This window comes from Heterodontus francisci, unplaced genomic scaffold, assembly GCF_036365525.1.
Source record: "Heterodontus francisci isolate sHetFra1 unplaced genomic scaffold, sHetFra1.hap1 HAP1_SCAFFOLD_1114, whole genome shotgun sequence".
NCBI classification, from domain to species: domain Eukaryota; kingdom Metazoa; phylum Chordata; class Chondrichthyes; order Heterodontiformes; family Heterodontidae; genus Heterodontus; species Heterodontus francisci.
Window position 1 is genome coordinate 140,449 of NW_027141503.1, and position 22,355 is coordinate 162,803.

The 22,355-nt window shown below is 48.5% G+C and overlaps 1 protein-coding gene across 1 annotated transcript; it reads left to right on the forward strand.

Moving 5' to 3' along the window:
* The first annotated feature begins 3,008 nt into the window (after positions 1 to 3,008).
* LOC137363918 (CD48 antigen-like) lies at positions 3,009 to 22,143 on the forward strand. The gene is made up of 6 exons (XM_068027416.1): positions 3,009 to 3,135; positions 16,895 to 17,245; positions 18,193 to 18,477; positions 19,891 to 20,028; positions 21,089 to 21,156; positions 21,814 to 22,143. The coding sequence occupies exons 1-6, from the start codon at positions 3,066 to 3,068 to the stop codon at positions 21,910 to 21,912; spliced, it is 1,011 nt and encodes a 336-aa protein (XP_067883517.1). The 5' UTR covers positions 3,009 to 3,065; the 3' UTR covers positions 21,913 to 22,143.
* Positions 22,144 to 22,355: the final 212 nt, after the last annotated feature.

Here is a 22,355-nt window from a genome sequence, read left to right on the forward strand (position 1 = left end):
CCACCCTCCATATCTCTGTAACCTCCACCAGCCCCTACAACCCTCCATATCTCTGTAACCACCTCCAGCCTCTACAACCCTCCCTGTCTCTGTAACCTCCTCCAGCCCCTACAACCCTCCTATCTCTGTAACCTCCTCCAGCCCCTACAACCCTCCATATCTCTGTAACCTCCTCCAGCCTCTACAACCCTCCCTGTCTCTGTAACCTCCTCCAGCCCCTACAACCCTCCATATCTCTGTAACCTCCTCCAGCCGCCACCACCCTCCTATCTCTGTAACCTCCTCCAGCCCCTAGAACCCTCCCTATCTCTGTAACCTCCTCCAGCCCCTACAACCCTCCCTATCTCTGTAACCTCCTCCAGCCCCTACACCCCTCCCTATCTCTGTAACCTCCTCCAGCCTCTACAACCCTCCCTGTCTCTGTAACCTCCTCCAGCCCCTACAACCCTCCCTATCTCTGTAACCTCCTCCAGCCTCTACAACCCTCCCTGTCTCTGTAACCTACTCCAGCCCCTATAACCCTCCCTATCTCTGTAACCTCCTCCAGCCCCTATAACCCTCCCTATCTCTGTAACCTCCTCCAGTCGCTACAACCCTCCCTATCTCTGTAACCTCCTCCAGCCTCTACAACCCTCCCTATCTCTGTAACCTCCTCCAGCCTCTACAACCCTCCCTGTCTCTGTAACCTCCTCCAGCCCCTACACCCCTCCCTATCTCTGTAACCTCCTCCAGCCCCTACACCCCTCCCTATCTCTGTAACCTCCTCCAGCCCCTACAACCCTCCCTATCTCTGTAACCTCCTCCAGCCTCTACAACCCTCCCTATCTCTGTAACCTCCTCCAGCCCCTACAACCCTCCCTATCTCTGTAACCTCCTCCAGCCCCTACACCCCTCCCTATCCCTGTAACCTCCTCCAGCCTCTACAACCCTCCCTATCTCTGTAACCTCCTCCAGCCCCTACACCCCTCCCTATCTCTGTAACCTCCTCCAGCCTCTACAACCCTCCCTATCTCTGTAACCTCCTCCAGCCTCGACAACCCTCCCTGTCTCTGTAACCTCCTCCAGCCCCTACACCCCTCCCTATCTCTGTAACCTCCTCCAGCCCCTACACCCCTCCCTATCTCTGTAACCTCCTCCAGCCCCTACAAACCTCCCTATCTCTGTAACCTCCTCCAGCCCCTACAACCCTCCCTATCTCTGTAACCTCCTCCAGCCCCTACACCCCTCCCTATCCCTGTAACCTCCTCCAGCCTCTACAACCCTCCCTATCTCTGTAACCTCCTCCAGCCCCTACACCCCTCCCTATCTCTGTAACCTCCTCCAGCCTCGACAACCCTCCCTATCTCTGTAACCTCCTCCAGCCCCTATAACCCTCCGAGATCTCTGTGTTTCTCCAATTTTGGCCTCTTGAACATCCCCCCGATCTCTTTCGCCTCACTATTGGTGGCCGTACCTTCAGCTACCTGGGCCCCAAGCTTTAGAATTCCCACCCTAAATGTCTCCGCCCATCTCTTTTTCTCTCTCTCAAATCCTTTCTGTGACTCCTTAAAACCTCCCTCCTTGACCAAGCTTTTTGTCACTGTCCCTAATATCTCCTTATGTGACTCGGTGTCAAATTTCAAATGATGGTCTTCCTATGAAACAACTTGCAATGTTGGAAATAAGACATGAACTTTCAAAAGGGAATTGGGCACGTTCTTGAAGTGAACTTGCAGAGTTATCGGGAAAGAGTTGATGGTGTCACACTGACGTGGAACTGCTCTGTCAGAGATTTTACTCCAGTCTTGGTTATATTTAGCAGTGACCAACGCTTTCCTTCCTGCTGAATAGATCATGAAATACCACGGAATGCCCACACACTTGAGTCTGCTCAGAACATCAAAGGACCATCACTTTACACGTTCCAACCACTGCTGGCTGATATGTGCTCGGTCGTAGGTGACAGGGTTTCCTGTGTCTCCTCACAGCTCGGGGCAGAAGCAGACAGGTACCTGGCCTGATCTCGAGAGCCCCCTTCAACACAGACCTCAAGTCAATGCTCAGCTATCACGCAAAAGGAAAATGGCTGGCAGGTGGCAACTGGGGTGGGGGCATGAAGGAGGGAAGGAGTGAGAGGGATAGATAGAGAGAGACACACACACACACACACACACAGAGAAAGATACGGAGGGACAAAGAGACAGACTGAGGCAGAGAAAGATAGAGTGATTGTGAGAAACAGAGGCAGAGAGAGAGAGAGAGCCAGGGAACATGAAATTAAACAACTCATGGCTTAAAAAAATGTTCTGCCCTACTTATTTGAACCCACATCCTGTTTTTCAGCAGAACTGAGAAACAGTTCCGAGAGAACGCTACAATCCATTCGGCCCACCCTGCCTGTACTGGCTCTTTGAAAGTGCTATCTAATTAGTCCCACTCCCCTGCTCTTTCCCCGTAACCCTGTAAACTTTTCCCCTTCTGTTATTTATCCAATTCCCCTTTTGAAAGTCACTCTTGAATCTGCTTCCACCGCCCTTTCAGGCGGTGCGTTCCAGATCACAACAACTCACTGTGTTAAAACATTTCTCCTCATCTCCCCCTCTGGTTCTGTTACTGATTATCATCAATCTGTCTCTCTCTCTCTGGTTACTGACCCTCCTCTCACTGCAAACAGTTTCTCCTTATTTACTCCAGCGAAACCCTCATGACTCTGAACGCCTCCATTAAATCTCCTCTTAACCTTCTCTGCTCGAAGGAGAACAATCCCAGCTTCTCCAGTCTCTCCACATTAACTGAACTCCCTCCTCCCTGGAACCGTTCTGATAAATCTTGTCCATGGCCTGTACAAGGCTTCACATCCTTCTTAATGTGCAGTACCCAACGTTGGACACAATACTCCAGCTCGGACTGAGCTCACCCATCAAAAGCCAATCCTTTGACATTTAATTTTTCCATTGAAGGGAAACTATGACTATTTAGTACAGATACTAGGTAGGCAGATGAGATTGATGATCATTTCCTGCCAGCCTGTCAGGTACCTGTCCTAATTGCAAAAATCGTACTTCTCATACAGGGACTGATAAGATATGGAGCCCAACTCTCACCCTCTGCCTTCCCTGCTGCTTCTGGTGCTCCTGTCTGTGAGCTGGGTTCAAGGTAGGAGTGCATGTTACATGGAATTTAGAGAGAGGGAAATAAAGAGAGACAGTGTGAGAGAGAGCGTGTCAGACAGAAAGTGACAGACACAGCGAGTGAAAGACAACAAGAGAGGCAAAGGGACAGAGAAAGACAGTGATAAAGAGAAACAGACACTGAGAGATGAGAAAAAGACAGGAACAGGGACAGAGAGAGAGGAAAGACAGTGAAAGAGACAGGCAGAGAGAGAAACAGACACTGAGAGATGAGGAAAGACAGAAACAGGGACAGAGAGAGAGAGGAAAGACAGTGAAAGAGACAGGCAGAGAGAGAAACAGACACTGAGAGATGAGGGAAGACAGAAACAGGGACAGAGAGAGAGGAAAGACAGTGAAAGAGACAGGCAGGGAGAGAAACAGACACTGAGATGAGAAAAGACAGAAACAGGTACAGAGAGAGAGAGGAAAGACAGTGAAAGAGACAGGCAGAGAGAGAAACAGACACTGAGAGATGAGGAAAGACAGAAACAGGGACAGAGAGAGAGAGGAAAGACAGTGAAAGAGACAGGCAGGGAGAGAAACAGACACTGAGATGAAAAAAGACAGAAACAGGGACAGAGAGAGAGAGGAAAGACAGTGAAAGAGACAGGCAGAGAGAGAAACAGACACTGAGAGATGAGGAAAAGACAGAAACAGGGACAGAGAGAGAGATGACAGACAGTGAACGAGACAGGCAGAGAGAGAGACACACACAGAGAAATGAGAGAAAGACAAACAGGGAAAGTGAGAGAGAAAGAGAGAAAGGATAGACAGTGAAAGAGAAAAACACACAGAGAGATGAAAGAGAGACAGAAACAAAGGGACAGGGAGAAAGAAAGACAGAGAGAAGCAAAGGGACATGGAGAGAAAGAGAGCGAGAGAGGACAGACAGTGAAAGTGACAGAGTGATAGAAAAACAGACACAGAGAGTCAGCGAGAGATAAAGCATCAGCTGGGACCAGTGGCCTTGGGAATCAAATAACCAGGGCTTTGAACTAATAAAGGGATTGGTGGGGTGGGTGAGAGAGTTCAGCAATAGGTAGATTTAAAAGCAGCAAGGTTAATGTCGGTGCTTTAGAGCAGAGCTACTTTTTCAGTATAAATAAGCAAAGTGAGTCAGAAAGAGACAGACAGTAAGAAAGAGGGCGTTAATGATAAAGGTGACACCAGAGAAAATTAAGGAAAAAAGTCAAAGTTAAAGGCACTGTATCTGAATGCATGAAACATTTGCAAGAAACTAGATGAATTAATAGCACAGATAGAAATTAATACGTTTGATTTAATAGCCATTATGGAGATGTGGTTGCAAAGTGACCAAGTTTGTGAACTAAACTTTTAGAAGAGATAGGCAAAATGGAGAGAGAAAGGATCTTCACTCAGAAATTGCTCTACAGAGAGCTGGCATGGACTCACTGGGCTGAATGGCCTCTGTCTGTGCCATAATAATGTAGAATCAGTTTGACTATAGCTAAGAAACAACAAGGCAGAAAACATTGGCGGGAGTTGTTCACAGGCCCCCTTGCAGTAGTTGTAGTGTAGGGCTGAGCATAAACCAGGAAAATTAGAGGCACATGGAATAGGGGTATTGCAGTAATCACAGGGGACTGTAATCTTTGTATCGACTGGGCAAACCAAATTTACAGTAATAATGTGGCAGACAAATTCATGGAATGTATGCCAAATATTTTTCTAGATCAGTATGTCGAGGAACCAACTAGGGAATAAGCTATTGTGAGAAAGGGTTAATTAATAACCTTGCAGTAAACGAGCCTCTACGGAAGAGTGATCATAATATGATAGAATTTTTTGCTGAGTTTGAGAGTGATTTGGTTAAGTCTGAAACTAGGGTCTTAAATTTAAACAAAGCAAACTATGTAGGTATGAGGGGTGAGTTGGCTAAGGTAGATTGGGAAACTAGATTAAAAAAATATGATGGTACACAAGGAATGGTTAGTATTTAAAGAATTAATACTTAATCTCCAACAAATATACGTTCAGTTAATGCACGAAAGCCCCACAGAAAAAGTGGTCCAACCGTAGCTAACAAGAGGAGATAAAGATAGTATTAGCTCAAAGGAAGAGGCTTATAATGTTTCCAAAAAGAGTTCTAAGCCTGAGCATTGGGAGGATTTTAGTCTTCAGTGAAGGGTGACCAAGAAATTGATAAGGGAAGAGAAAAGAGCATATGAGTGAACTAGCAAGCGACATAAAAACAGATTGTAAATAGGAAGAGAGTAGTGAAAATAAAGGTGGGCCCATTAGAGGCAGAAACAGGTGAAAGTTTATTGAGGAAAATCAGAGCTCATGGTGTAGTGGGTAACATATTGGCATGGGTAGAAGATTTGTTAGTTAACAGGAACCAGAGTAGACATAAGTGGTCATTTTCCGGTAGGCAAGATGTAACGAGTGATTTGCCACAGGGGTCTGTGCTGGGGCCTCAACTTGTTACAATTTATATAAATGACTTGGATGAAGGGACCGAAGGTACGGTTGTTAAATGTGCTGATGACACAAAGATAGGTAGGAAAGTACGTTGTGAAGAAAACATTTGGCTACAAAGGGATGTAGAGAGATTAAGTGAGTGGGCAAATGGAATATAATGTGGGAAAGTGTGAAATTGTCCACTTTGGCAGGAAGAATAAAAAAAGAATCATATTATCTAAATGGTGAGAGATTGCAGAGCTCTGACGTGCAGAGGGATCTGGGTGTCCTAGTGCATGAATCGCAAAAGGTTAGTATGCAGGTACAGCAAGTAATGAGGAAAGCTAATAGAATGTTATTGTTTATCGCGAGGGGAATTGAATACAAAAGTAGGGAGGTTATGCTTCAGCTATACAGGGTATTGGTGAGACCACATCTGCAGTACTGTGTACAGTATTGGTCTCCTTATTTAAGGAAGGATGTAAATGCATTGGAAGCAGGACAGAGAAGGTTTACCAGACTAATACCTGGAATGGGTGGGTTGTCCGATAAGGAATGGTTGGACAGGCTAGGCTTGTATCAGCTGGAGTTTAGAAGAGTAAGAGGGGACTTGATTGAATCATATAAGATCCTGAGGGGTCTTGACAGGGTGGATGTGGAAAGGATGTTTCCCCTTGTGGGAGAATCTAGAACTAGGGGTCACTGTTTAAAAATAAGGGGCCGCCCATTTAAGACAGAGATGAGGAGAAATTTTTTCTCAGAGGGTGGTGAGTCTTTGGAATTCTCTTCCTCAAAAGAAAGTGGAAACAGAGTCTTGGAATATTTTTAAAGCAGAGGTAGATAGATTCTTGATAAGCAAGGGGGTGAAAGGTTATTGGGGGGTAAGCGGGAATGTAGAGTTGACATTGTAATCAGATCAGCCATGATCTTATTGAATGGCGGAGCAGGCTCAAGGGGCCGAGTGGCCTAGTCCTGCTCCTAATTCGTATGGTCGTATAATAGGGAATAAGGAAATAGCAGGGACATTAAACAAATACTTGGTATCTGTGTTCATGGTAGAGGACAGAAAGAACTCCCAGAAATAATGGTCTAGCGAGAACGAGGAACTTGGAGAAGTCAGTATAAGTAAAGAAATAATACTGGGGAAATGAATGGGACTAAGTGGCCGACATATCCCCTGAACCTGACGACCAGAATGCTGGGGTTTTAAAAGAGGTAACTGCAATGGTTTTCATCTTCCAGCATTCTTTAGATACTAGAACAGTTCCCAAGGATTAGATAGTAGCAACCATTACCCTGCTATTTAAGAAAGGAAGAGGAGAGAAAACACGGACCTATAGGTCAGTTAGCCTAACATCAGTAATGGGTAAAATGCTAGAATCTATTTTTAAGGATGCAGTAAACGGGGACTTAGAAAATCCTAACAAGATTAAGCCGAGTCAGCACAGATTTATGAGAGGGAAATCATGTTCAGAGTTTTTTTTTCAGAATGTAACTAGTTGGATGGATAAAGGGGAACCAGTGAATGGAGTGCATTTGGATCTTCAAAAGCATTTTTAATAGGATGCCTCCCAAGAGGTTATGACGTAAAATTGGGACTCATGACCCCGTGGGGTAATATATTAGCATGGAATGAGGATTGGTTAATGGACGGAAAACAGAGTAGCAATAAATGGGGCATTTTCGTGTTGACAGGCTGTAACTAGCAGGGTACCACAAGGATCAGTGCTTGGGCCTCAGCTACTTACAATCTATATCAATGGCTTAGATAAGGGGACTGAGTGTAACATATCCAAGTTTGCTTATGATACAAAGTTGAGTGGGAAAGTAAGCGGTGAAGAGACTGCCGGGGGATATAGACAGGCTGGGTGAGTTGGCAAGAACATGGCAGATGGAATCCAATGTGACAAAGCGTGAATGGTGAGACTGAGAAGTGTTTACATTCAGAGGGACCTGGGGTGTCCTTGTATATGAACCACAGAAAGTTAACATGCAGGTACAGCAAACAATCAGAAGGCAAATGGTATGTTGGCTTACATTACAAAGGGATTGGAAGAGTGAGGAAGTCTTGCTGCACAGTACAGGGCATTGATGAGGCCACACCTGGAGCACTGTGTATAACTGTGGTCTCCTCACCTCAACAGGATATACTTGTCTTAGATGGGGCGCACTGAAGGTTCACAAGACTGATTCCCGGGATGAGAGGGGTGTCCTATGAGGAGAGATTGAGTAGAATGGGTCAGTATTCTCTGGAGTTTAGAAGACTGAGGTAATCTGATTGAAATGTATAAAATTCTCAGTGGGTTTTACAGGGAAGATGCTGAGAGGCTGTTTCCCCCCCCGGGCTGGAGAGTCTCGAACTCGGGGGGGGGGGGGTGGAGAGTCACAGTCTCAGGATAAAGGGTCGGACATTTGGGACTGAGATGAGGAGAAATATCTTCACTCAGAGGGTTGTGAATCTTTGGAATTCTCTACTCCAGAGAGCTGTGATGACTCAGTCACTGAGTAGATACAAGACTGAGATGGGAAGATTCTTGGGGACTGAGGGAATCGGGGGAAATGGGGAGAGGGTGGGAAAGTGGAGTTGAGGTAGAGGATCTGCCATGATTTTGTTGAATGATAGAACAGGGTCGAAGGGCCAAATAGCCTCCTACATCTTGCATTTCTTATATTCTTAGGAGAGACACTGTGAGAGACACTGTGAGAGACAGAGGGAGAGAAAGGCAGCGAGAGGAAGAGAGACAGACAGAGAGACAGAGTGAGAGATAGAGGGAGAACGAGACAGAGAGACAGACGGAGACAGGGTGAGAGAAAGATTGAAAGAGACAGAGCAAGGGAGGCAGAGAGAGAGAGACAGGGAGGCAGAGAGAGAAAGAGGTGGAGAGTAAGGGACAGACAGCGTGAGAGAGAGTGAGAGACACTCTCTTATAGAGAAAGAGACAGGCAGAGAAAGTGAGACAGAGACAGTTACAGAATGTTACAGGGAGAGAGATACATAACAAAAGTCTTCTGCCTTTTTACATCAAAAGGAAGACAGTTTGAAGTCAATCTGATAAGTAATTGTCAGCAGGGTGAGAACAGACCGAGACCAGGTAAATTGGAATCAAAGATTGGCAGGCAAAACTAAAGGAACAATGAGCTACCTCCAAAAAGGAGATAGTTCGGGTACAGGAAAGATATATTCCCATGAAGGAGAAAGGTAGGGCAAATAAATCCAGAGCTCCCTGGATGACAAAAGCCATAGAGATTAAGATGAAGAAGAAAAAGGATGCATATGACAGATGTCAGGTAGATAACACAAATGAGAACCAGGCTGAATATAGAAGGTTCAGAAGAAAAGAGAAAATCGGGGCAAAGAGAGAGTATGAGAAGAGACTGGCAGTTAAGATAAAAGGGAATCTAGAAGTCTTCTATAGGCACATAAATAGTAAAGGAAGAGTGGGTCAGATTAGGGACTAAAAAGGGGATTTACGCATGGAGGCAGAGGGCATGGCTGAGGTACTAAATGAGTACTTTGCATCTGTCTTTACCAAGAAAGAAGATGCAGCCCAAGTCAGAGGAGGTAGTTGAGACACTGGATGGGCTAAAACTTGGTAAAGAGGAGGCATTAGATAGGCCGTCTGTACTTAAAGTTAATAAGTTACAGGGACCGGATGTGAGGGAAGTAAAGGTGGAAATTGCAGAGGCACTGGCCATAATCTTCCAATCCTCCTTAGACACAGAGGTGGCGTCAGAGGACTGGAGAACTGCAAATGTTACACTCCTGTTCAAAAAAAGGGTGTAAAGACAAGCCCAGTAACTACAGGCCAGTCAGTTTAACCTCAGTGGTGGGAAAGCTTTTAGAAACATTAATAGACAAAATTAACATACACTCGGATTTATGAAGGGCAAATCATGTTTAATGAACTTGCTGGAGTTTTTTGAAGAGGTAACAGAGAGGGTTGATGAGGGCGATGCTGTTGATGTGGTGTACATGGACTTTCAAAAGGCGTTTGATACAGTGCCAAATAATAGGCTTGTTCGCAAGGTTAGAGCCTATTGAAAAAAAGGGTCAGTGGTAGCATGGATAGGAAGTTTACTGAGTGACAGGAAACAGAGAGTAGTGGTGAATGGTTGTTGTTCGGAATGGAGGAAGGTATATAGTGGGGCTCCCCAGGGACTGGTATTAGGGGTCTGTTGGTAGATCTATCGTTTCAGCCTGTTCCTGTTCCACTGAGCTCATTTCTTCCTATCTTGACTCAATTCTTTTTCTCTCCTTATCCAGTCTCTCCCCACCTACATCCGTGACTCTTCCGATGCCCTCTGTCACTTTAACAGTTTCTAGTTTCCTGGCCCCAACCGCCCCCTCTTCACTATGGACGTCCAATCTCTCTACACCTCCATCCCCCACCAGGACGGTTTAAGGGCTCTCCGCTTCCTCCTGGAACAGAGGCCCAACCAGTCCCCATCCACCACCACCACCCTCCTCCGCCTGGCTGAACTTGTTCTCACGTTGAACGACTTCTCCTTCGACTCCACTCGAACTTCCTTCAAGTAAAAGGTAGCCGCATGGACCCCAGCGATGCTTTCCTTTTCATTGGGATATGTGGAACGTTCCTTGCTCCAGTCCTTCTCAGGCCTCCTCCCTCACTTCTTCCGGTACATCGATGACTGTATCGGTGCCGTTTCCTGCTCCCGCCCCGAACTGGAAAACTTCATCAACTTTACTTCTAATTTCCACTCTTCTCTCACCTTTACATGGTCCATCTCTGACACTTCCCTTCCCTTCCTCGACTTCTCTGGGGATTGGCTGTCTACTAATATTCATTATAAGCCCACCGACTCCCACAGCTACCTCGACTACACTTCTTCACACCCTACCTCCATTCTCAGTTTCTCCATCTCCATCTCATCTATTTATTTAGAGATACAGCACTGAAACAGGCCCTTCGGCCCACCGAGTCTGTGCCAACCAACAACCACCCATTTATACTAACTCTACAGTAATCTCATATTCCCTACCACCTACCTACACTAGGGGCAATTTACAACGGCCAATTTACCGATCACCTGCGAGTCTTTGGCGGTGGGAGGAAACCGGAGCACCCAACGAAAACCCACACGGTCACAGGGAGAACTTGCAAACTCCACACAGGCAGTACCCGGAATCGAACCCGGGTCGCTGGAGCTGTGAGGCTGTGGTGCTAACCACTGCGCCACTGTGCCGCCCCTATTCTGACAATGCTATCTTCCACACCAGCACCTGCATCGGGAACTGTTCTTGCTTATTCCCCCCATGTGGGAAAATGCAGAAGTTCCTCAGGAAACAAGGGACGCCCAAATTAAAACGAAGGTACAAGTCTGATTGTAGCAACGACCGTGGCTTGTCGATATTGTCTGGATGGTCACTTTACACAAACTTGCCAATGGCGTCTACCCAGAAATCCAGTCTGGGTTCAGCCGTGGTCGTTCAACCATGGACACGATCTTTACCTGGAGTGCTTGCTGTTGTAGACTTGATCAAAGCCTTCGATCTGGTGAGCAGAGATGATATGTTGACCCTTCTTCAAAAAAGAAAATTCTGCTGTGAAATGAAAGGAAGACTCATCTCCGATGGAACGCCATCTGATCCATTCCCAATCCTCGGCCGAGTGAAGCAGGGCTGTGTCCGTGCACCAAACGCTGTTTGGCATCTTAGATTCATAGAATCATGTCCATCGTGTCTGTGCCGGCCATCGAGCACCTATCTATTCTAATCCCATTTCCCCTCACTTGGCCCGTAGCCTTGTATGCTATGGCGTTTCAAGTGCTCATCTAAATACTTCTTAAATGTTGTGAGGGTTCCTGCCTCCACCACCCCTTCAGGCAGTGCGTTCCAGATTCCAACCACCCTCTGGGTGAAAACATTTTTCCTCAAATCCCCCCTAAACCTCCTGCCCCTTACCCTATATCTATGCCCCCTGGTTATTGACCCCTCTGCTAAGGGAAAATGTTTCTTCCTATCTAACCTATCAATGCCCCTCATAATCGTGTATACCTCAATCAGGTCCCCCCTCAGCCATCTCCGCTCAAAGGAAAACAACCCCAGCCTTTCCAGTCTCTCTTCATAGCTGAGATGCTCCAGCCCAGGCAACATCCTGGTGAATCTCCTCTGCACCCTCTCCAGTGCAATCACATCCTTCCTATAATGTGGTGACCAGAACTGTACACAGTACTCCAGCTGTGGCCTAACTAGTGTTTTATACAGCTCCATCATAACCTCCCTGCTCTTATATTCTATGTCTCGGCTAATAAAGGCAAGTATCCCATATGCCTTCCTAACCACCTTATCTCCCTGTGCTGCTGCCTTCAGTGATCTATGGACAAGTACATCAAGGTCCCTCTGACCCTCTGTACTTCCTAGGGTCCTACCATCCATTGTATATTCCCTTGCCTTGTTCGTCCTCCCAAAATGCATCACCTCACACTTCTCAGGATTAAACTCCATTTGCCACTGCTCCGCCCATCTCACCAGCCCATCTATATCGCCCTGTAATCTAAGGCTTTCCTCCTCAGTATTTCTGACACTTTTTTTCCTGCCTCCTTCTGTATGCTTTCGAGAAGGAGTACGACTATGTCAATTACGCAGGCTTGGCCACGTCATTACATTGTTCACCTATTAAAAGAAGCACTGTGTGTTGAGATTGTTGGCAGCAGTAGGCTTTGTGGCTGGCCAAAGCGAAGATACAAGGACTCATACAAGCGAGACATCATTTCGTCTCAAGTTGGTTTAAACAGCTGGGAACAGTCTGCATGTGGCAGCAACCCCTGCTTCGGCAAATGACAACCCTCGATGCCTTGCTCGAATGGGACTGTTCTCCCACCCGAAGACTCACAGCAGAGGAGCAGTAGATGTGAATCATCGGCAACAATGCAAAGCCAACAAGAGATAGAGTTTCCTCGACCGAGGATTCCACCCCCACGCCCAACCTCACCCCCCCCCCACCAACTGTGGTCAACAGGGTTCCCCTTGTCCTCACTTCCCATCAGCCTCCACATCCTCCGCCATTTCCGCCACCTCCAGCGTGATGCCACTACCAGTCGCATCTTCCCCCTCCCTTCCCGTCAGCATTCCGAAGGGATCGTTCCCTCCGCGACACCCTGGTCCACTCCTCCATTACCCCCACCGCCCCGTCCCCGTCCCACGGCACCTTCCCCTGCAATCGCAGCAGGTGTAACACCTGCCCATTTACCTCCTCTCTCCTCACTATCCCAGGCCCCAAACACTCCTTTCAGGTGAAGCAGCGATTTACTTGTACTTCTTTCAATGTAGTATTCTGTATTCACTGCTCACAGTGTGGTCTCCTCTACATTGGGGAGACCAAGCGCAGACTGGGTGACCGCTTTGCGGAACATCTCCGCTCAGTCCGCAAGCAGGACCCTGAGCTTCCGGTGGCCTGGCGTGTTCATTCACCACTGACATCTTGAGGAGCAGCACCTCATCTTTCGATCAGGTGCTTTACAGCCTTCTGGACTCAACACTGAGTTCAACAATGTCAAACCCTAATCTCTATCCCCATTTGTTTCCTTTTCCTTTGCGGATTTCAGTTTTACTCTTGGTTTTGCTTTCGGACGGCAGCTGTTCATCCGACTGCCATTCACACCTCCTCTGGACACATCTTTTGTGTCTTTACTCGTCACATTACCACTCCCTTTGGCTTTGCCCCACCAACTCTTCTGTCATTTAACGTCTCCCATCTTCGGCCCTATCACCGATCTTCCCTTTAGATCTTCTTACAAGCGCCTCCATTTGACCTACTTAACTTTCTAACTTTTCTCCGTTCTGACCCGAAACGTTAACTCTGCTTCTCTCTCCACAGATGCTGCCTGACCTGCTGGGTATTTCCAGCATTTCCTGTTTCTGTCTCAGGTTTCCAGCATCCGCAGTATTTCAATTTGTGTCGGTGTTAGGACCACAGCTTTTCTTGATCTATAATAATGACCTAGATTTGGGCGTACAAGGCACAATTTCAAGATTCAGGATCACACAAAGCGTAGAAGTATTGTGAACTGTGAGGAAGATAGTGATAGAGTTCATGAGGACAAAGGCTGGTGGAATGGGCAGACAGGTGGCAGATGAAATTTAATGCAGAGAAATGTGAGGTGATTCATTTTGGTAGGAGGAACATGGAGAGACAATATAGAATAAAGGGTACAATTCTAAAGGGGGTGCAGGAGCAGAGGGACCTGGGGGTGTTTGTGCATATTCAGCACAGGTTTAGAGAGTGGTTAATAAAGTATACAGTATCCTGGGCTTTATTAATAGGCACATCGAGTACAAGAATAAGGAAGTTATGATAAACCTGTCTAAAACACTGGTTCAGCCTCAACTGGAGTATTGTGTCCAATTACAGGCATCGCACTTGAGGAAGGATGATTAGTACATGGGAATATGACATTGTTGCGATCACAGAGACATGGTTGAGGGAGGGGCAGGACTGGCAACTCAATATTCCAGGCTATAGAATCTTCAGGCGTGATAGGGGAGGGGGTAAAAGAGGAGGTGGCATTGCACTGTTGATCAAGGAGTCAATTACTGCAGTAAGGAGGGATGATATCTTAGAAGGTTCCTCAAATGAGGCCATATGGCTGGAACTTAAAAACAAAGAGGGGGCAATCACTTGGCTGGGAGTGTACTACAGGCCTCCAAACAGTCAGGGAGAGATAGAGGAGCAGATATGTCGGCAAATCTTAGAGAGGTGTAAAAAGAATAGGGCAATAATAGTAGGGGATTTCAACTTCCCCAATATCAACTGGGATAGTCTTAGTGTAAAAGGCTTAAAGGGGACAGAATTATTAAAATGTATACAGGAGAGCTTTTTGAGCCAGTACGTAGAAAGTCCTACAAGAGAAGGGGCAGTACTGGACCTAATCCTAGGGAATGAAGCCGGACAAGTGGTAGAAGTTATCAGTGGGGGAGCATTTCGGGGATAGTGACCATAACTCTAAGATTTAAGATAGTTATGGAAAAGGACAAAGATGGACCAGAAATAAAGGTAGTGAATTGGGGGAAGGCCGATTTCAATATGATAAAACAGGATCTGGCCAAAGTGGACTGGGAGCAGCTACTTGTAGGAAAGTTGACATCAGACTAGTGGGAGTCATTCAAAAAGGGAATAGTGAGAGTTCAGAGCCAACATGTACCCGTTAAGGTGAAGGGTAGGACCAACAAGTCCAGGGAACCCTGGATGTCAAGGGATATAGAGGATTGGATCAGGAAAAAAAAGGTTTATGGCAGATTCAGAGTGCTGAAAACAATGGAGGCCCGAGAGGAGTACATGAATGGGGATGTAGAGACTGTGATAAGGGAGAGTGGACATGGACTGTGGGAGATTCAATGGGGTGTAGAGAATGTGATAGGGGAGAGTGTACATGGGCTGTGGGAGATTGAATGGGGATGTAGAGACTGTGATAGGGGAGAGTGCACATGGGCTGTGGGAGATTGAATGTGGATGTAGAGACTGTGATAGGGGAGAGTGTACATGGGCTGTGGGAGATTGAATGGGGATGTAGAGACTGTGATAAGGGAGAGTGTACATGGACTGTAGGAGATTGAATGGGGATGTAGAGACTGTGATGGGGGAGAGTGTACATGGGCTGTGGGAGATTGAATGGGGTGTAGAGACTGTGATAGGGGAGAGTGTACATGGGCTGTGGGAGATTGAATGGGGATGTGGAGACTGTGATAGGGGAGAGTGTACATGGGCTGTGGGAGATTGAATGGGGTGTAGACACTGTGATAGGGGAGAGAGTACATGGGCTGTGGGAGATTGAATGGGGATGGAGAGACTGTGAGAGGGGAGAGTGGACATGGGCTGTGGGAGATTGAATGGGGTGTAGAGACTGTGATAGGGGAGAGTGGACATGGACTGTGGGAGATTGAATGGGGTGTAGAGAATGTGATAGGGAAGAGTGTACATGGGCTGTGAGAGATTGAATCGGGTGTAGAGACTGTGATAGGGGAGAGTGTACATGGGCTGTGGGAGATTGAATGTGGATGTAGAGACTGTGATAGGGGAGAGTGTACATGGGCTGTGGGAGATTGAATGGGGATGTAGAGACTGTGATAGGGGAGAGTGTACATGGGCTGTGGGAGATTGAATGGGGATGTAGAGACTGTGATAAGGGAGAGTGTACATGGGCTGTGGGAGACTGAACGGGGATGTAGAGACTGTGATGGGGGAGAGTGTACATGGGCTGTGGGAGATTGAATGGGGGAGTCGAGACTTTGATAGGGGAGAGTGTACATGAGCTGTGGGAGATTGAATGGGGATGTAGAGACTGTGATAGGGGAGAGTGTACATGGGCTGTGGGAGATTGAATGGGGATGGAGAGACTGTGATAGGGGAGAGTGTACATGGGCTGTGGGAGATTGAATGGGGGTGTAGAGACTGTGATAGGGGAGAGTGGACATGGACTGTGGGAGATTGAATGGGGTGTAGAGAATGTGATAGGGAAGAGTGTACATGGACTGTGGGAGATTGAATGGGGTGTAGAGAATGTGATAGGGAAGAGTGTACATGGGCTGTGGGAGATTGAATGTGGACGTAGAGACTGTGATAGGGGAGAGTGTACATGGGCTGTGGGAGATTGAATGGGGATGCAGAAACTGTGATAGGGGAGAGTGTATATGGGCTGTGGGAGATTGCATGGGGATGTAGAGACTGTGATGGGGGAGAGTGTACATGGGCTGTGGGAGATTGAATGGGGGTGTAGAGACTGTGATGGGGGAGAGTGTACATGGGCTGTGGGGGATTGAATGGGGATGTAGAGACTGTGAAAGTGGAGAGTGTACATGGGCTGTGGGAGATTGAATGGGGATGTAGAAACTGTGATGGGGGAGAGTGTACATGGGCTGTGGGAGATTGAATGGGGGTGTAGAGACTGTGATGGGGGAGAGTGTACATGGGCTGTGGGAGATTGAATGGGGGTGTAGAGACTGTGATGGGGGAGAGTGTACATGGGCTGTGGGAGATTGAATGGGGGTGTAGAGACTGTGATGGGGGAGAGTGTACATGGGCTGTGGGAGATTGAATGGGGATGTAGAGACTGTGATCGGGGAGAGTGTACATGGGCTGTGGGAGATTGAATGGGGATGTAGAGACTGTGATGGGGGAGAGTGTACATGAGCTGTGGGAGATTGAATTTGGACGTAGAGACTGTGATCGGGGAGAGTGTACATGGGCTGTGGGAGATTGAATGGGGATGTAGAGACTGTGATTGGGTAGGCGGAGGTTTACGTTGCTCCCTCTCCCCCTTGCGCTCTCGACATGATGAACTAACTACAACACTTTGCCTTCCAGCCTCGCCCCTGGAATCACTGGAACACCCAAAGGTGTCGATCCTGTCCAGCCGCTACAATGGGACCTTGGGTGGTTCTGTGCTCCTGCCTGTGAGCGTCGAACCAATTCCGAGGAAAGGCATGATCTTCTGGAAGTATCAGGGGCAGCCACCAGTGAGGATTGCAGAGATGAATCTGGAAGGCAACCACTCGGAGGTCTGTGGGCAAACACTTTTACACAACAGGAGTCGGCTGCATTCCAATTTCACCCTCGAGATTGAGAACCTAACTGAGAAGGACAGGGGTCAATACAAGGTCACAGTGAGCTTTGGTGCGTGGGAACCTGAGGCAAGCGCTTGGCTGGACGTGTTTGGTGAGTTCTCTGGCGATTCCGACTGGGGAAGTCAGAACATTTGGAGGCCATTCAGCCCATCCACATTTCAATGTCTAATCTGTGACCGATCCGCCGTGGATCTGTGTGCCCGACTCTGGCAACTGATTCATAAAGTGGTGGGGACGAGCCCCCCAATCCAGAGACCGGAGCTCAGAAACCCAGGCTGACACTCGCAGTGCAGCACTGAGGGAGTGCTGCACTGTCTGAGGATCAGTACTGAGGGAGTGCTGCACTGTCGGAGGGTCAGTACTGAGGGAGTGCTGCACTGTCGGAGGGTCAGTACTGAGTGAGTGCTGCACTGTCTGAGGATCAGTACTGAGGGAGTGCTGCACTGTCGGAGGGTCAGTACTGAGGGAGTGCTGCACTGTCGGAGGGTCAGTACTGAGTGAGTGCTGCACTGTCGGAGGGTCAGTACTGAGGGAGTGCCGCACTGTCGGAGGGTCAGCACTGAGGGAGTGCTGCATTGTTGGAGGGTCAGTACTGAGGGAGTGCTGCACTGTCGGAGGGTCAGTACTGAGGGAGTGCTGCACTGTCGGAGGGTCAGTACTGAGTGAGTGCTGCACTGTCGGAGGGTCAGTACTGAGGGAGTGCCGCACTGTCGGAGGGTCAGTACTGAGGGAGTGCCGCACTGTCGGAGGGTCAGTACTGAGGGAGTGCCGCACTGTCGGAGGGTCAGTACTGAGGGAGTGCCGCACTGACGGAGGGTCAGTACTGAGGGAGTGCTGCACTGACGGAGGTTCAGTACTGAGTGAGTGCTGCACTGTTGGAGGGTGTGTACTGAGGGAGTGCTGCACTGTTGGAGGGTCAGTACTGAGGGAGTGCTGCATTGTCGGAGGGTCTGTACTAAGGGAATCACTCCCCCATCACTTGTATGTCTGTCTGTCTGGTGACAGTACACTAAGCTGACCTGTTCTGACCTCCCTCAGAGCCTATTAGAGGAACTACAATCACGATCGCCAACGTCAGCTGTACCAACCACACCTGCATCGCCACCTTGAGCTGCACGACCGAGGGAGGAACCGCAGTCAGCTACACCTGGGAGTCGGGCACGGGAGCAAGCGAGCGGTCTTTGACGGCAGATGGGAGCCTGCTGGAGCTGACACTGAACCTCAGTTCCATCCAGCCTGCCCTGGTCTGCACCACGAGGAACCCTGTTAGCTGGCAGAGTGCCAGTGTTGACCTGGCGAAGGTGTGCATAGCCGAATATCCAGGTACGTTCCACTCCAGCAAGCTGGCCCGCTCGGTGGCGGGGCCTCCTGTGTTTCTGAAGCTCTCAGCGAAACCCAACTCTCTTGCTCACCCAAATGGTTTGAGTGGCTGTTCGACCATGTGTTTCATCACAACCCCGTTTTCTCTCTCCCTGAACTGTTTAGCAAATGCAGGGGGCAATTAATTAACCTGCATCGGTCAGTAAATCAGAAGCTAGGGTGAAGAAAGGTAAAAGGGCACTGGTGGCTAGAATGAGAGAGAATTTCTTTAAGATAAAGAGAGTATGTCTTCAGCTCCATTCACCACTCCTCCGAAACTGAGGCAGACTGTGCTCTCATTCAGCATGAACTCTTCCAGCCTCTACATCCCTCGCTATCTCTGTAACCTCCTCCAGCCCCGACAACCCTCCCTATCTTTGTAACCTCCTCCAGCCTCTATATCCCTCCCTATCTCTGTAACCTCCTCCAGCCCCGACAACCCTCCCTATCTCTGTAACCTCCTCCAGCCTCTACATCCCTCCCTATCTCTGTAACCTCCTCCAGCACACTACATCCCTCCCGATCTCTGTAACCTCCTCCAGCCTCGACAACCCTCCCTATCTCTGTAACCTCCTCCAGCCTCTACATCCCTCCCTATCTCTGTAACCTCCTCCAGCCCCGACAACCCTCCCTATCTCTGTAACCTCCTCCAGCCTCTACATCCCTCCCTATCTCTGTAACCTCCTCCAGCCCCGACAACCCTCCCTATCTCTGTAACCTCCTCCAGCCTCTACATCCCTCCCTATCTCTGTAACCTCCTCCAGCCCCGACAACCCTCCCTATCTCTGTAACCTCCTCCAGCCCCTTCAACCCTCCCTATCTCTGTAACCTCCTCCAGCCCCTTCAACCCTCCCTATCTCTGTAACCTCCTCCAGCCCCTGCAACCCTCCCTATCTCTGTAACCTCCTCCAGCCGCGACAACCCTCCGAGAACTCTGCGCTCCTCCAATCCCGGCCTCTTGAACTTCTCCCGATTCCCATCGCTCCACCATTGGTGGCCGTGCCTTCAGCTTCCTGGGGCCCTGAGTTCTGGAACTCCCTTCCTAAACCTCTCCACCTCTCTCTCTCACTCTCTCCCCTTTCAAACGCTCCCTCTTTCACTGAACATTCGGTCACCTGTCCCTAATATCTCCTCCTGTGACTCGATATCGAAGCTTGTTTGATAACACTCCTGTGAAGCAGTTTGGGATGATTTATTACATTAACATTACTATATTAAATCTATGTTATGGTGGTTGTTGAGTTGACCTCTCTGTCTTTGCTGGACTCTCCAGTCCCTTCTCCATCAGGATGCTGCTGTCCTCTTGAAACTCTTGCTCCCTCCACCGTCCTTTCTCTCTCTCTCTCTCTCTCAGCATTTCTCGGTCTTGTCTTTCAGAGGCGGGCCAGTTGGCCTCAGGACAATTTGTCGTCCCTGTCGTGAGCTGCGGGGCAACCGTCTTCATCCTGGCTGTTGCTGGTCTCATCTGCTGGGCCAACAGAAGCAGGAGCGGTCACTGGCAGAACAGAAAACCAGGTGAGGGAAACTGGTACATCTCGGAGAACATCAACGACTGACGATGGAGAACCAGGACTACTTCCTTCTCTGTCTGTCTCTCTCTGTCTCTCCCTCTCTCCTCTCTCTGTCCTTCTCACACTCGCTGTCTTTGACCAGGGTCTGTATAACGCACACCAGGGCTAACTAATTAAGTCTGCTTTCCTGTCAATGAGACTGACACAGTCCCTTCTTGGGTTTAATTCAAAGATAAATACCCTTTCAAATTATTCCTACAGTGAAAATATACACAGTTAGGTTCGGAAAGGATGATAGTGGGGGGGGGGGGGGGGTGGGGGAAAGAGAGAGCAAGAGAGAGAGAGAGAGAGAGTGAATCTTTTCACAGTATCATTTATGGGATGTGAGTGTCACTGGCCAGGCAGCATTTATTGCCCATCCCTAATTCCCCCTTGAGAAGGTTGGTGGTGAGCTACCTTCTTGAACCGCTGCAGTCCATGTGGGGTAGGTACACCCACAGTGCTGTTAGGAAGGGAGTTCCAGGATTTTGACCCAACGACAGTGAAGGAACAGCGATATAGTTCCAAGTCAGGATGGTGTGTGACTTGGAGGGGAACTTGCAGGTGGTGGTGTTCCCCATGCATTTGCTGCCCTTGTCCTTCTAGGTGGTAGAGGTCGCGGGTTTGGAAGGTGCTGTCTAAGGAGCCTTGGTGCGTTGCTGCAGTGCATCTTGTAGATGGTACACACTGCTGCCACTGTGTGTAGGTGGTGGAGGGAGTGAATGTTTGTAGATGGGGTGCAATCAAGCGGGCTGCTTTGTCCTGGATGGTGTCGAGCTTCTTGAGTGTTGTTGGAGCTGCACCCATCCAGGCGAGCGGAGAGTATTCCATCACATTCCCAACTGCGCGTTGCAATGACATGGGCAGACAGGCGGCAAATACAGTTTAACGCAAGAGTAACGTTCAGAGAGAAGGAGCTGTGAAGAATTGTCACCCCGCCCCTCACATTGTGTCAGCAAGAGATCACAGGAGACACGGAGTGGTCTAATTCTCTCTAACCATTGTCTCTCATCTCACTCCCGCAGCGTCAGCTCCTGTCTGGAGCAGTAAGGAGTCTGGACGATATCACGCCCGCACAGACCCTATTCATCAGGTGAGCGTGAGAGTATCTGCATGTGTGAGCGTGTGTGCATGCAAGTGAATCACTGTGTCTGAGTCTGTCCAAGAGACAGACGAGAGAGGCACGGGACAGGGAGAGGGAATAGGTGCAAAAGCAAAGAAGTTGCATGAAACCTTTCGAAACCACTGGGTTAGGCTCCAACTGAGCATTGTGTCCAATTCTGAGCACCGCACTTTAAGAAGGATGTGAAGCCTTGGACAGGGGGCGGAGGAGATTTTCCGGAACAGTTCCAGGGAGGAGGGAGTTCAGTTAATGTGGAGAGACTGGAGAAGCTGGGATTGTTCTCCTTAGAGCAGAGAAGGTTAAGAGGAGATTTAATGGAGGCGTTCAGAGTCATGAGGGTTTTGCTGGAGTAAATAAGGAGAAACTGTTTGCAGTGAGAGGAGGGTCAGTAACCAGAGAGAGAGAGACAGATTGATGATAATCAGTAACAGAACCAGAGGGGGAGATGAGGAGAAATGTTTTTAACACAGTGAGTTGTTTGTGATCTGGAACACACTGCCTGAAAGGGCGGTGGAAGCAGGTTCAAGAGTGATGGTGATGGGATTTGTGCTGAAAGATTCCGATCGAGGTATATATTAAATTTTGAACTCAGTCGTATCTCCCGCCACCCCCCGCTTTGAATCACAGGCGATCAGTCAGAAAAGAGATTCGACACCTCCTCCGGATTCACTGCCGACGCCCCCCTCTCCCAAACAAGGAAGCGCCAGTGGAGACCGTGTACAGTGAGGTCCGGAGACCGAGACAGCACTGGGAAGGCGTGATGGTGACAGAGGTTGTAGCGCACCAGCGACAGAAGGAAGGTGGAGGACAAGAGGGCAAGCCTGGACAGAGGGCAGCCGGAGAATCTCGTCAGCGTTTTTCTTTCTCTCCCCAGTCCAGGACGGGCATTGGAAAGTTTCCATGATTCTGTTAAAAATGTACCTTGAACACTGCAGGAAATAAACTCATTTGGCAGAATATTATCTGTATGTAATTCATTACATTCTATTCAGTGGATGAGGGGGTCCCACGGTTTGGGAGGTTGGGGGGAGGGGCTGAGATGGTTTGAGCTGAAAATCCTAAGACGAACAGCAATATTGAACATTTATTTTAAATTAGATACATTATATTATAGCCCTGTGTCAATCCCCAAACTAATCCCACTGCCCCGCTCCTCCTCCTGTGTCAAT

Excerpts from the sequence above, each read along its gene's own strand:
- LOC137363918 (XM_068027416.1), top strand. The coding sequence starts at position 3,066 with ATGGAGCCCAACTCTCACCCTCTGCCTTCCCTGCTGCTTCTGGTGCTC. Across the intron at positions 17,246-18,192 it reads CGCTTGGCTGGACGTGTTTG|AGCCTATTAGAGGAACTACA; the intron begins GTGAGTTCTCTG and ends GACCTCCCTCAG. Across the intron at positions 18,478-19,890 it reads GTGCATAGCCGAATATCCAG|AGGCGGGCCAGTTGGCCTCA; the intron begins GTACGTTCCACT and ends CTTGTCTTTCAG.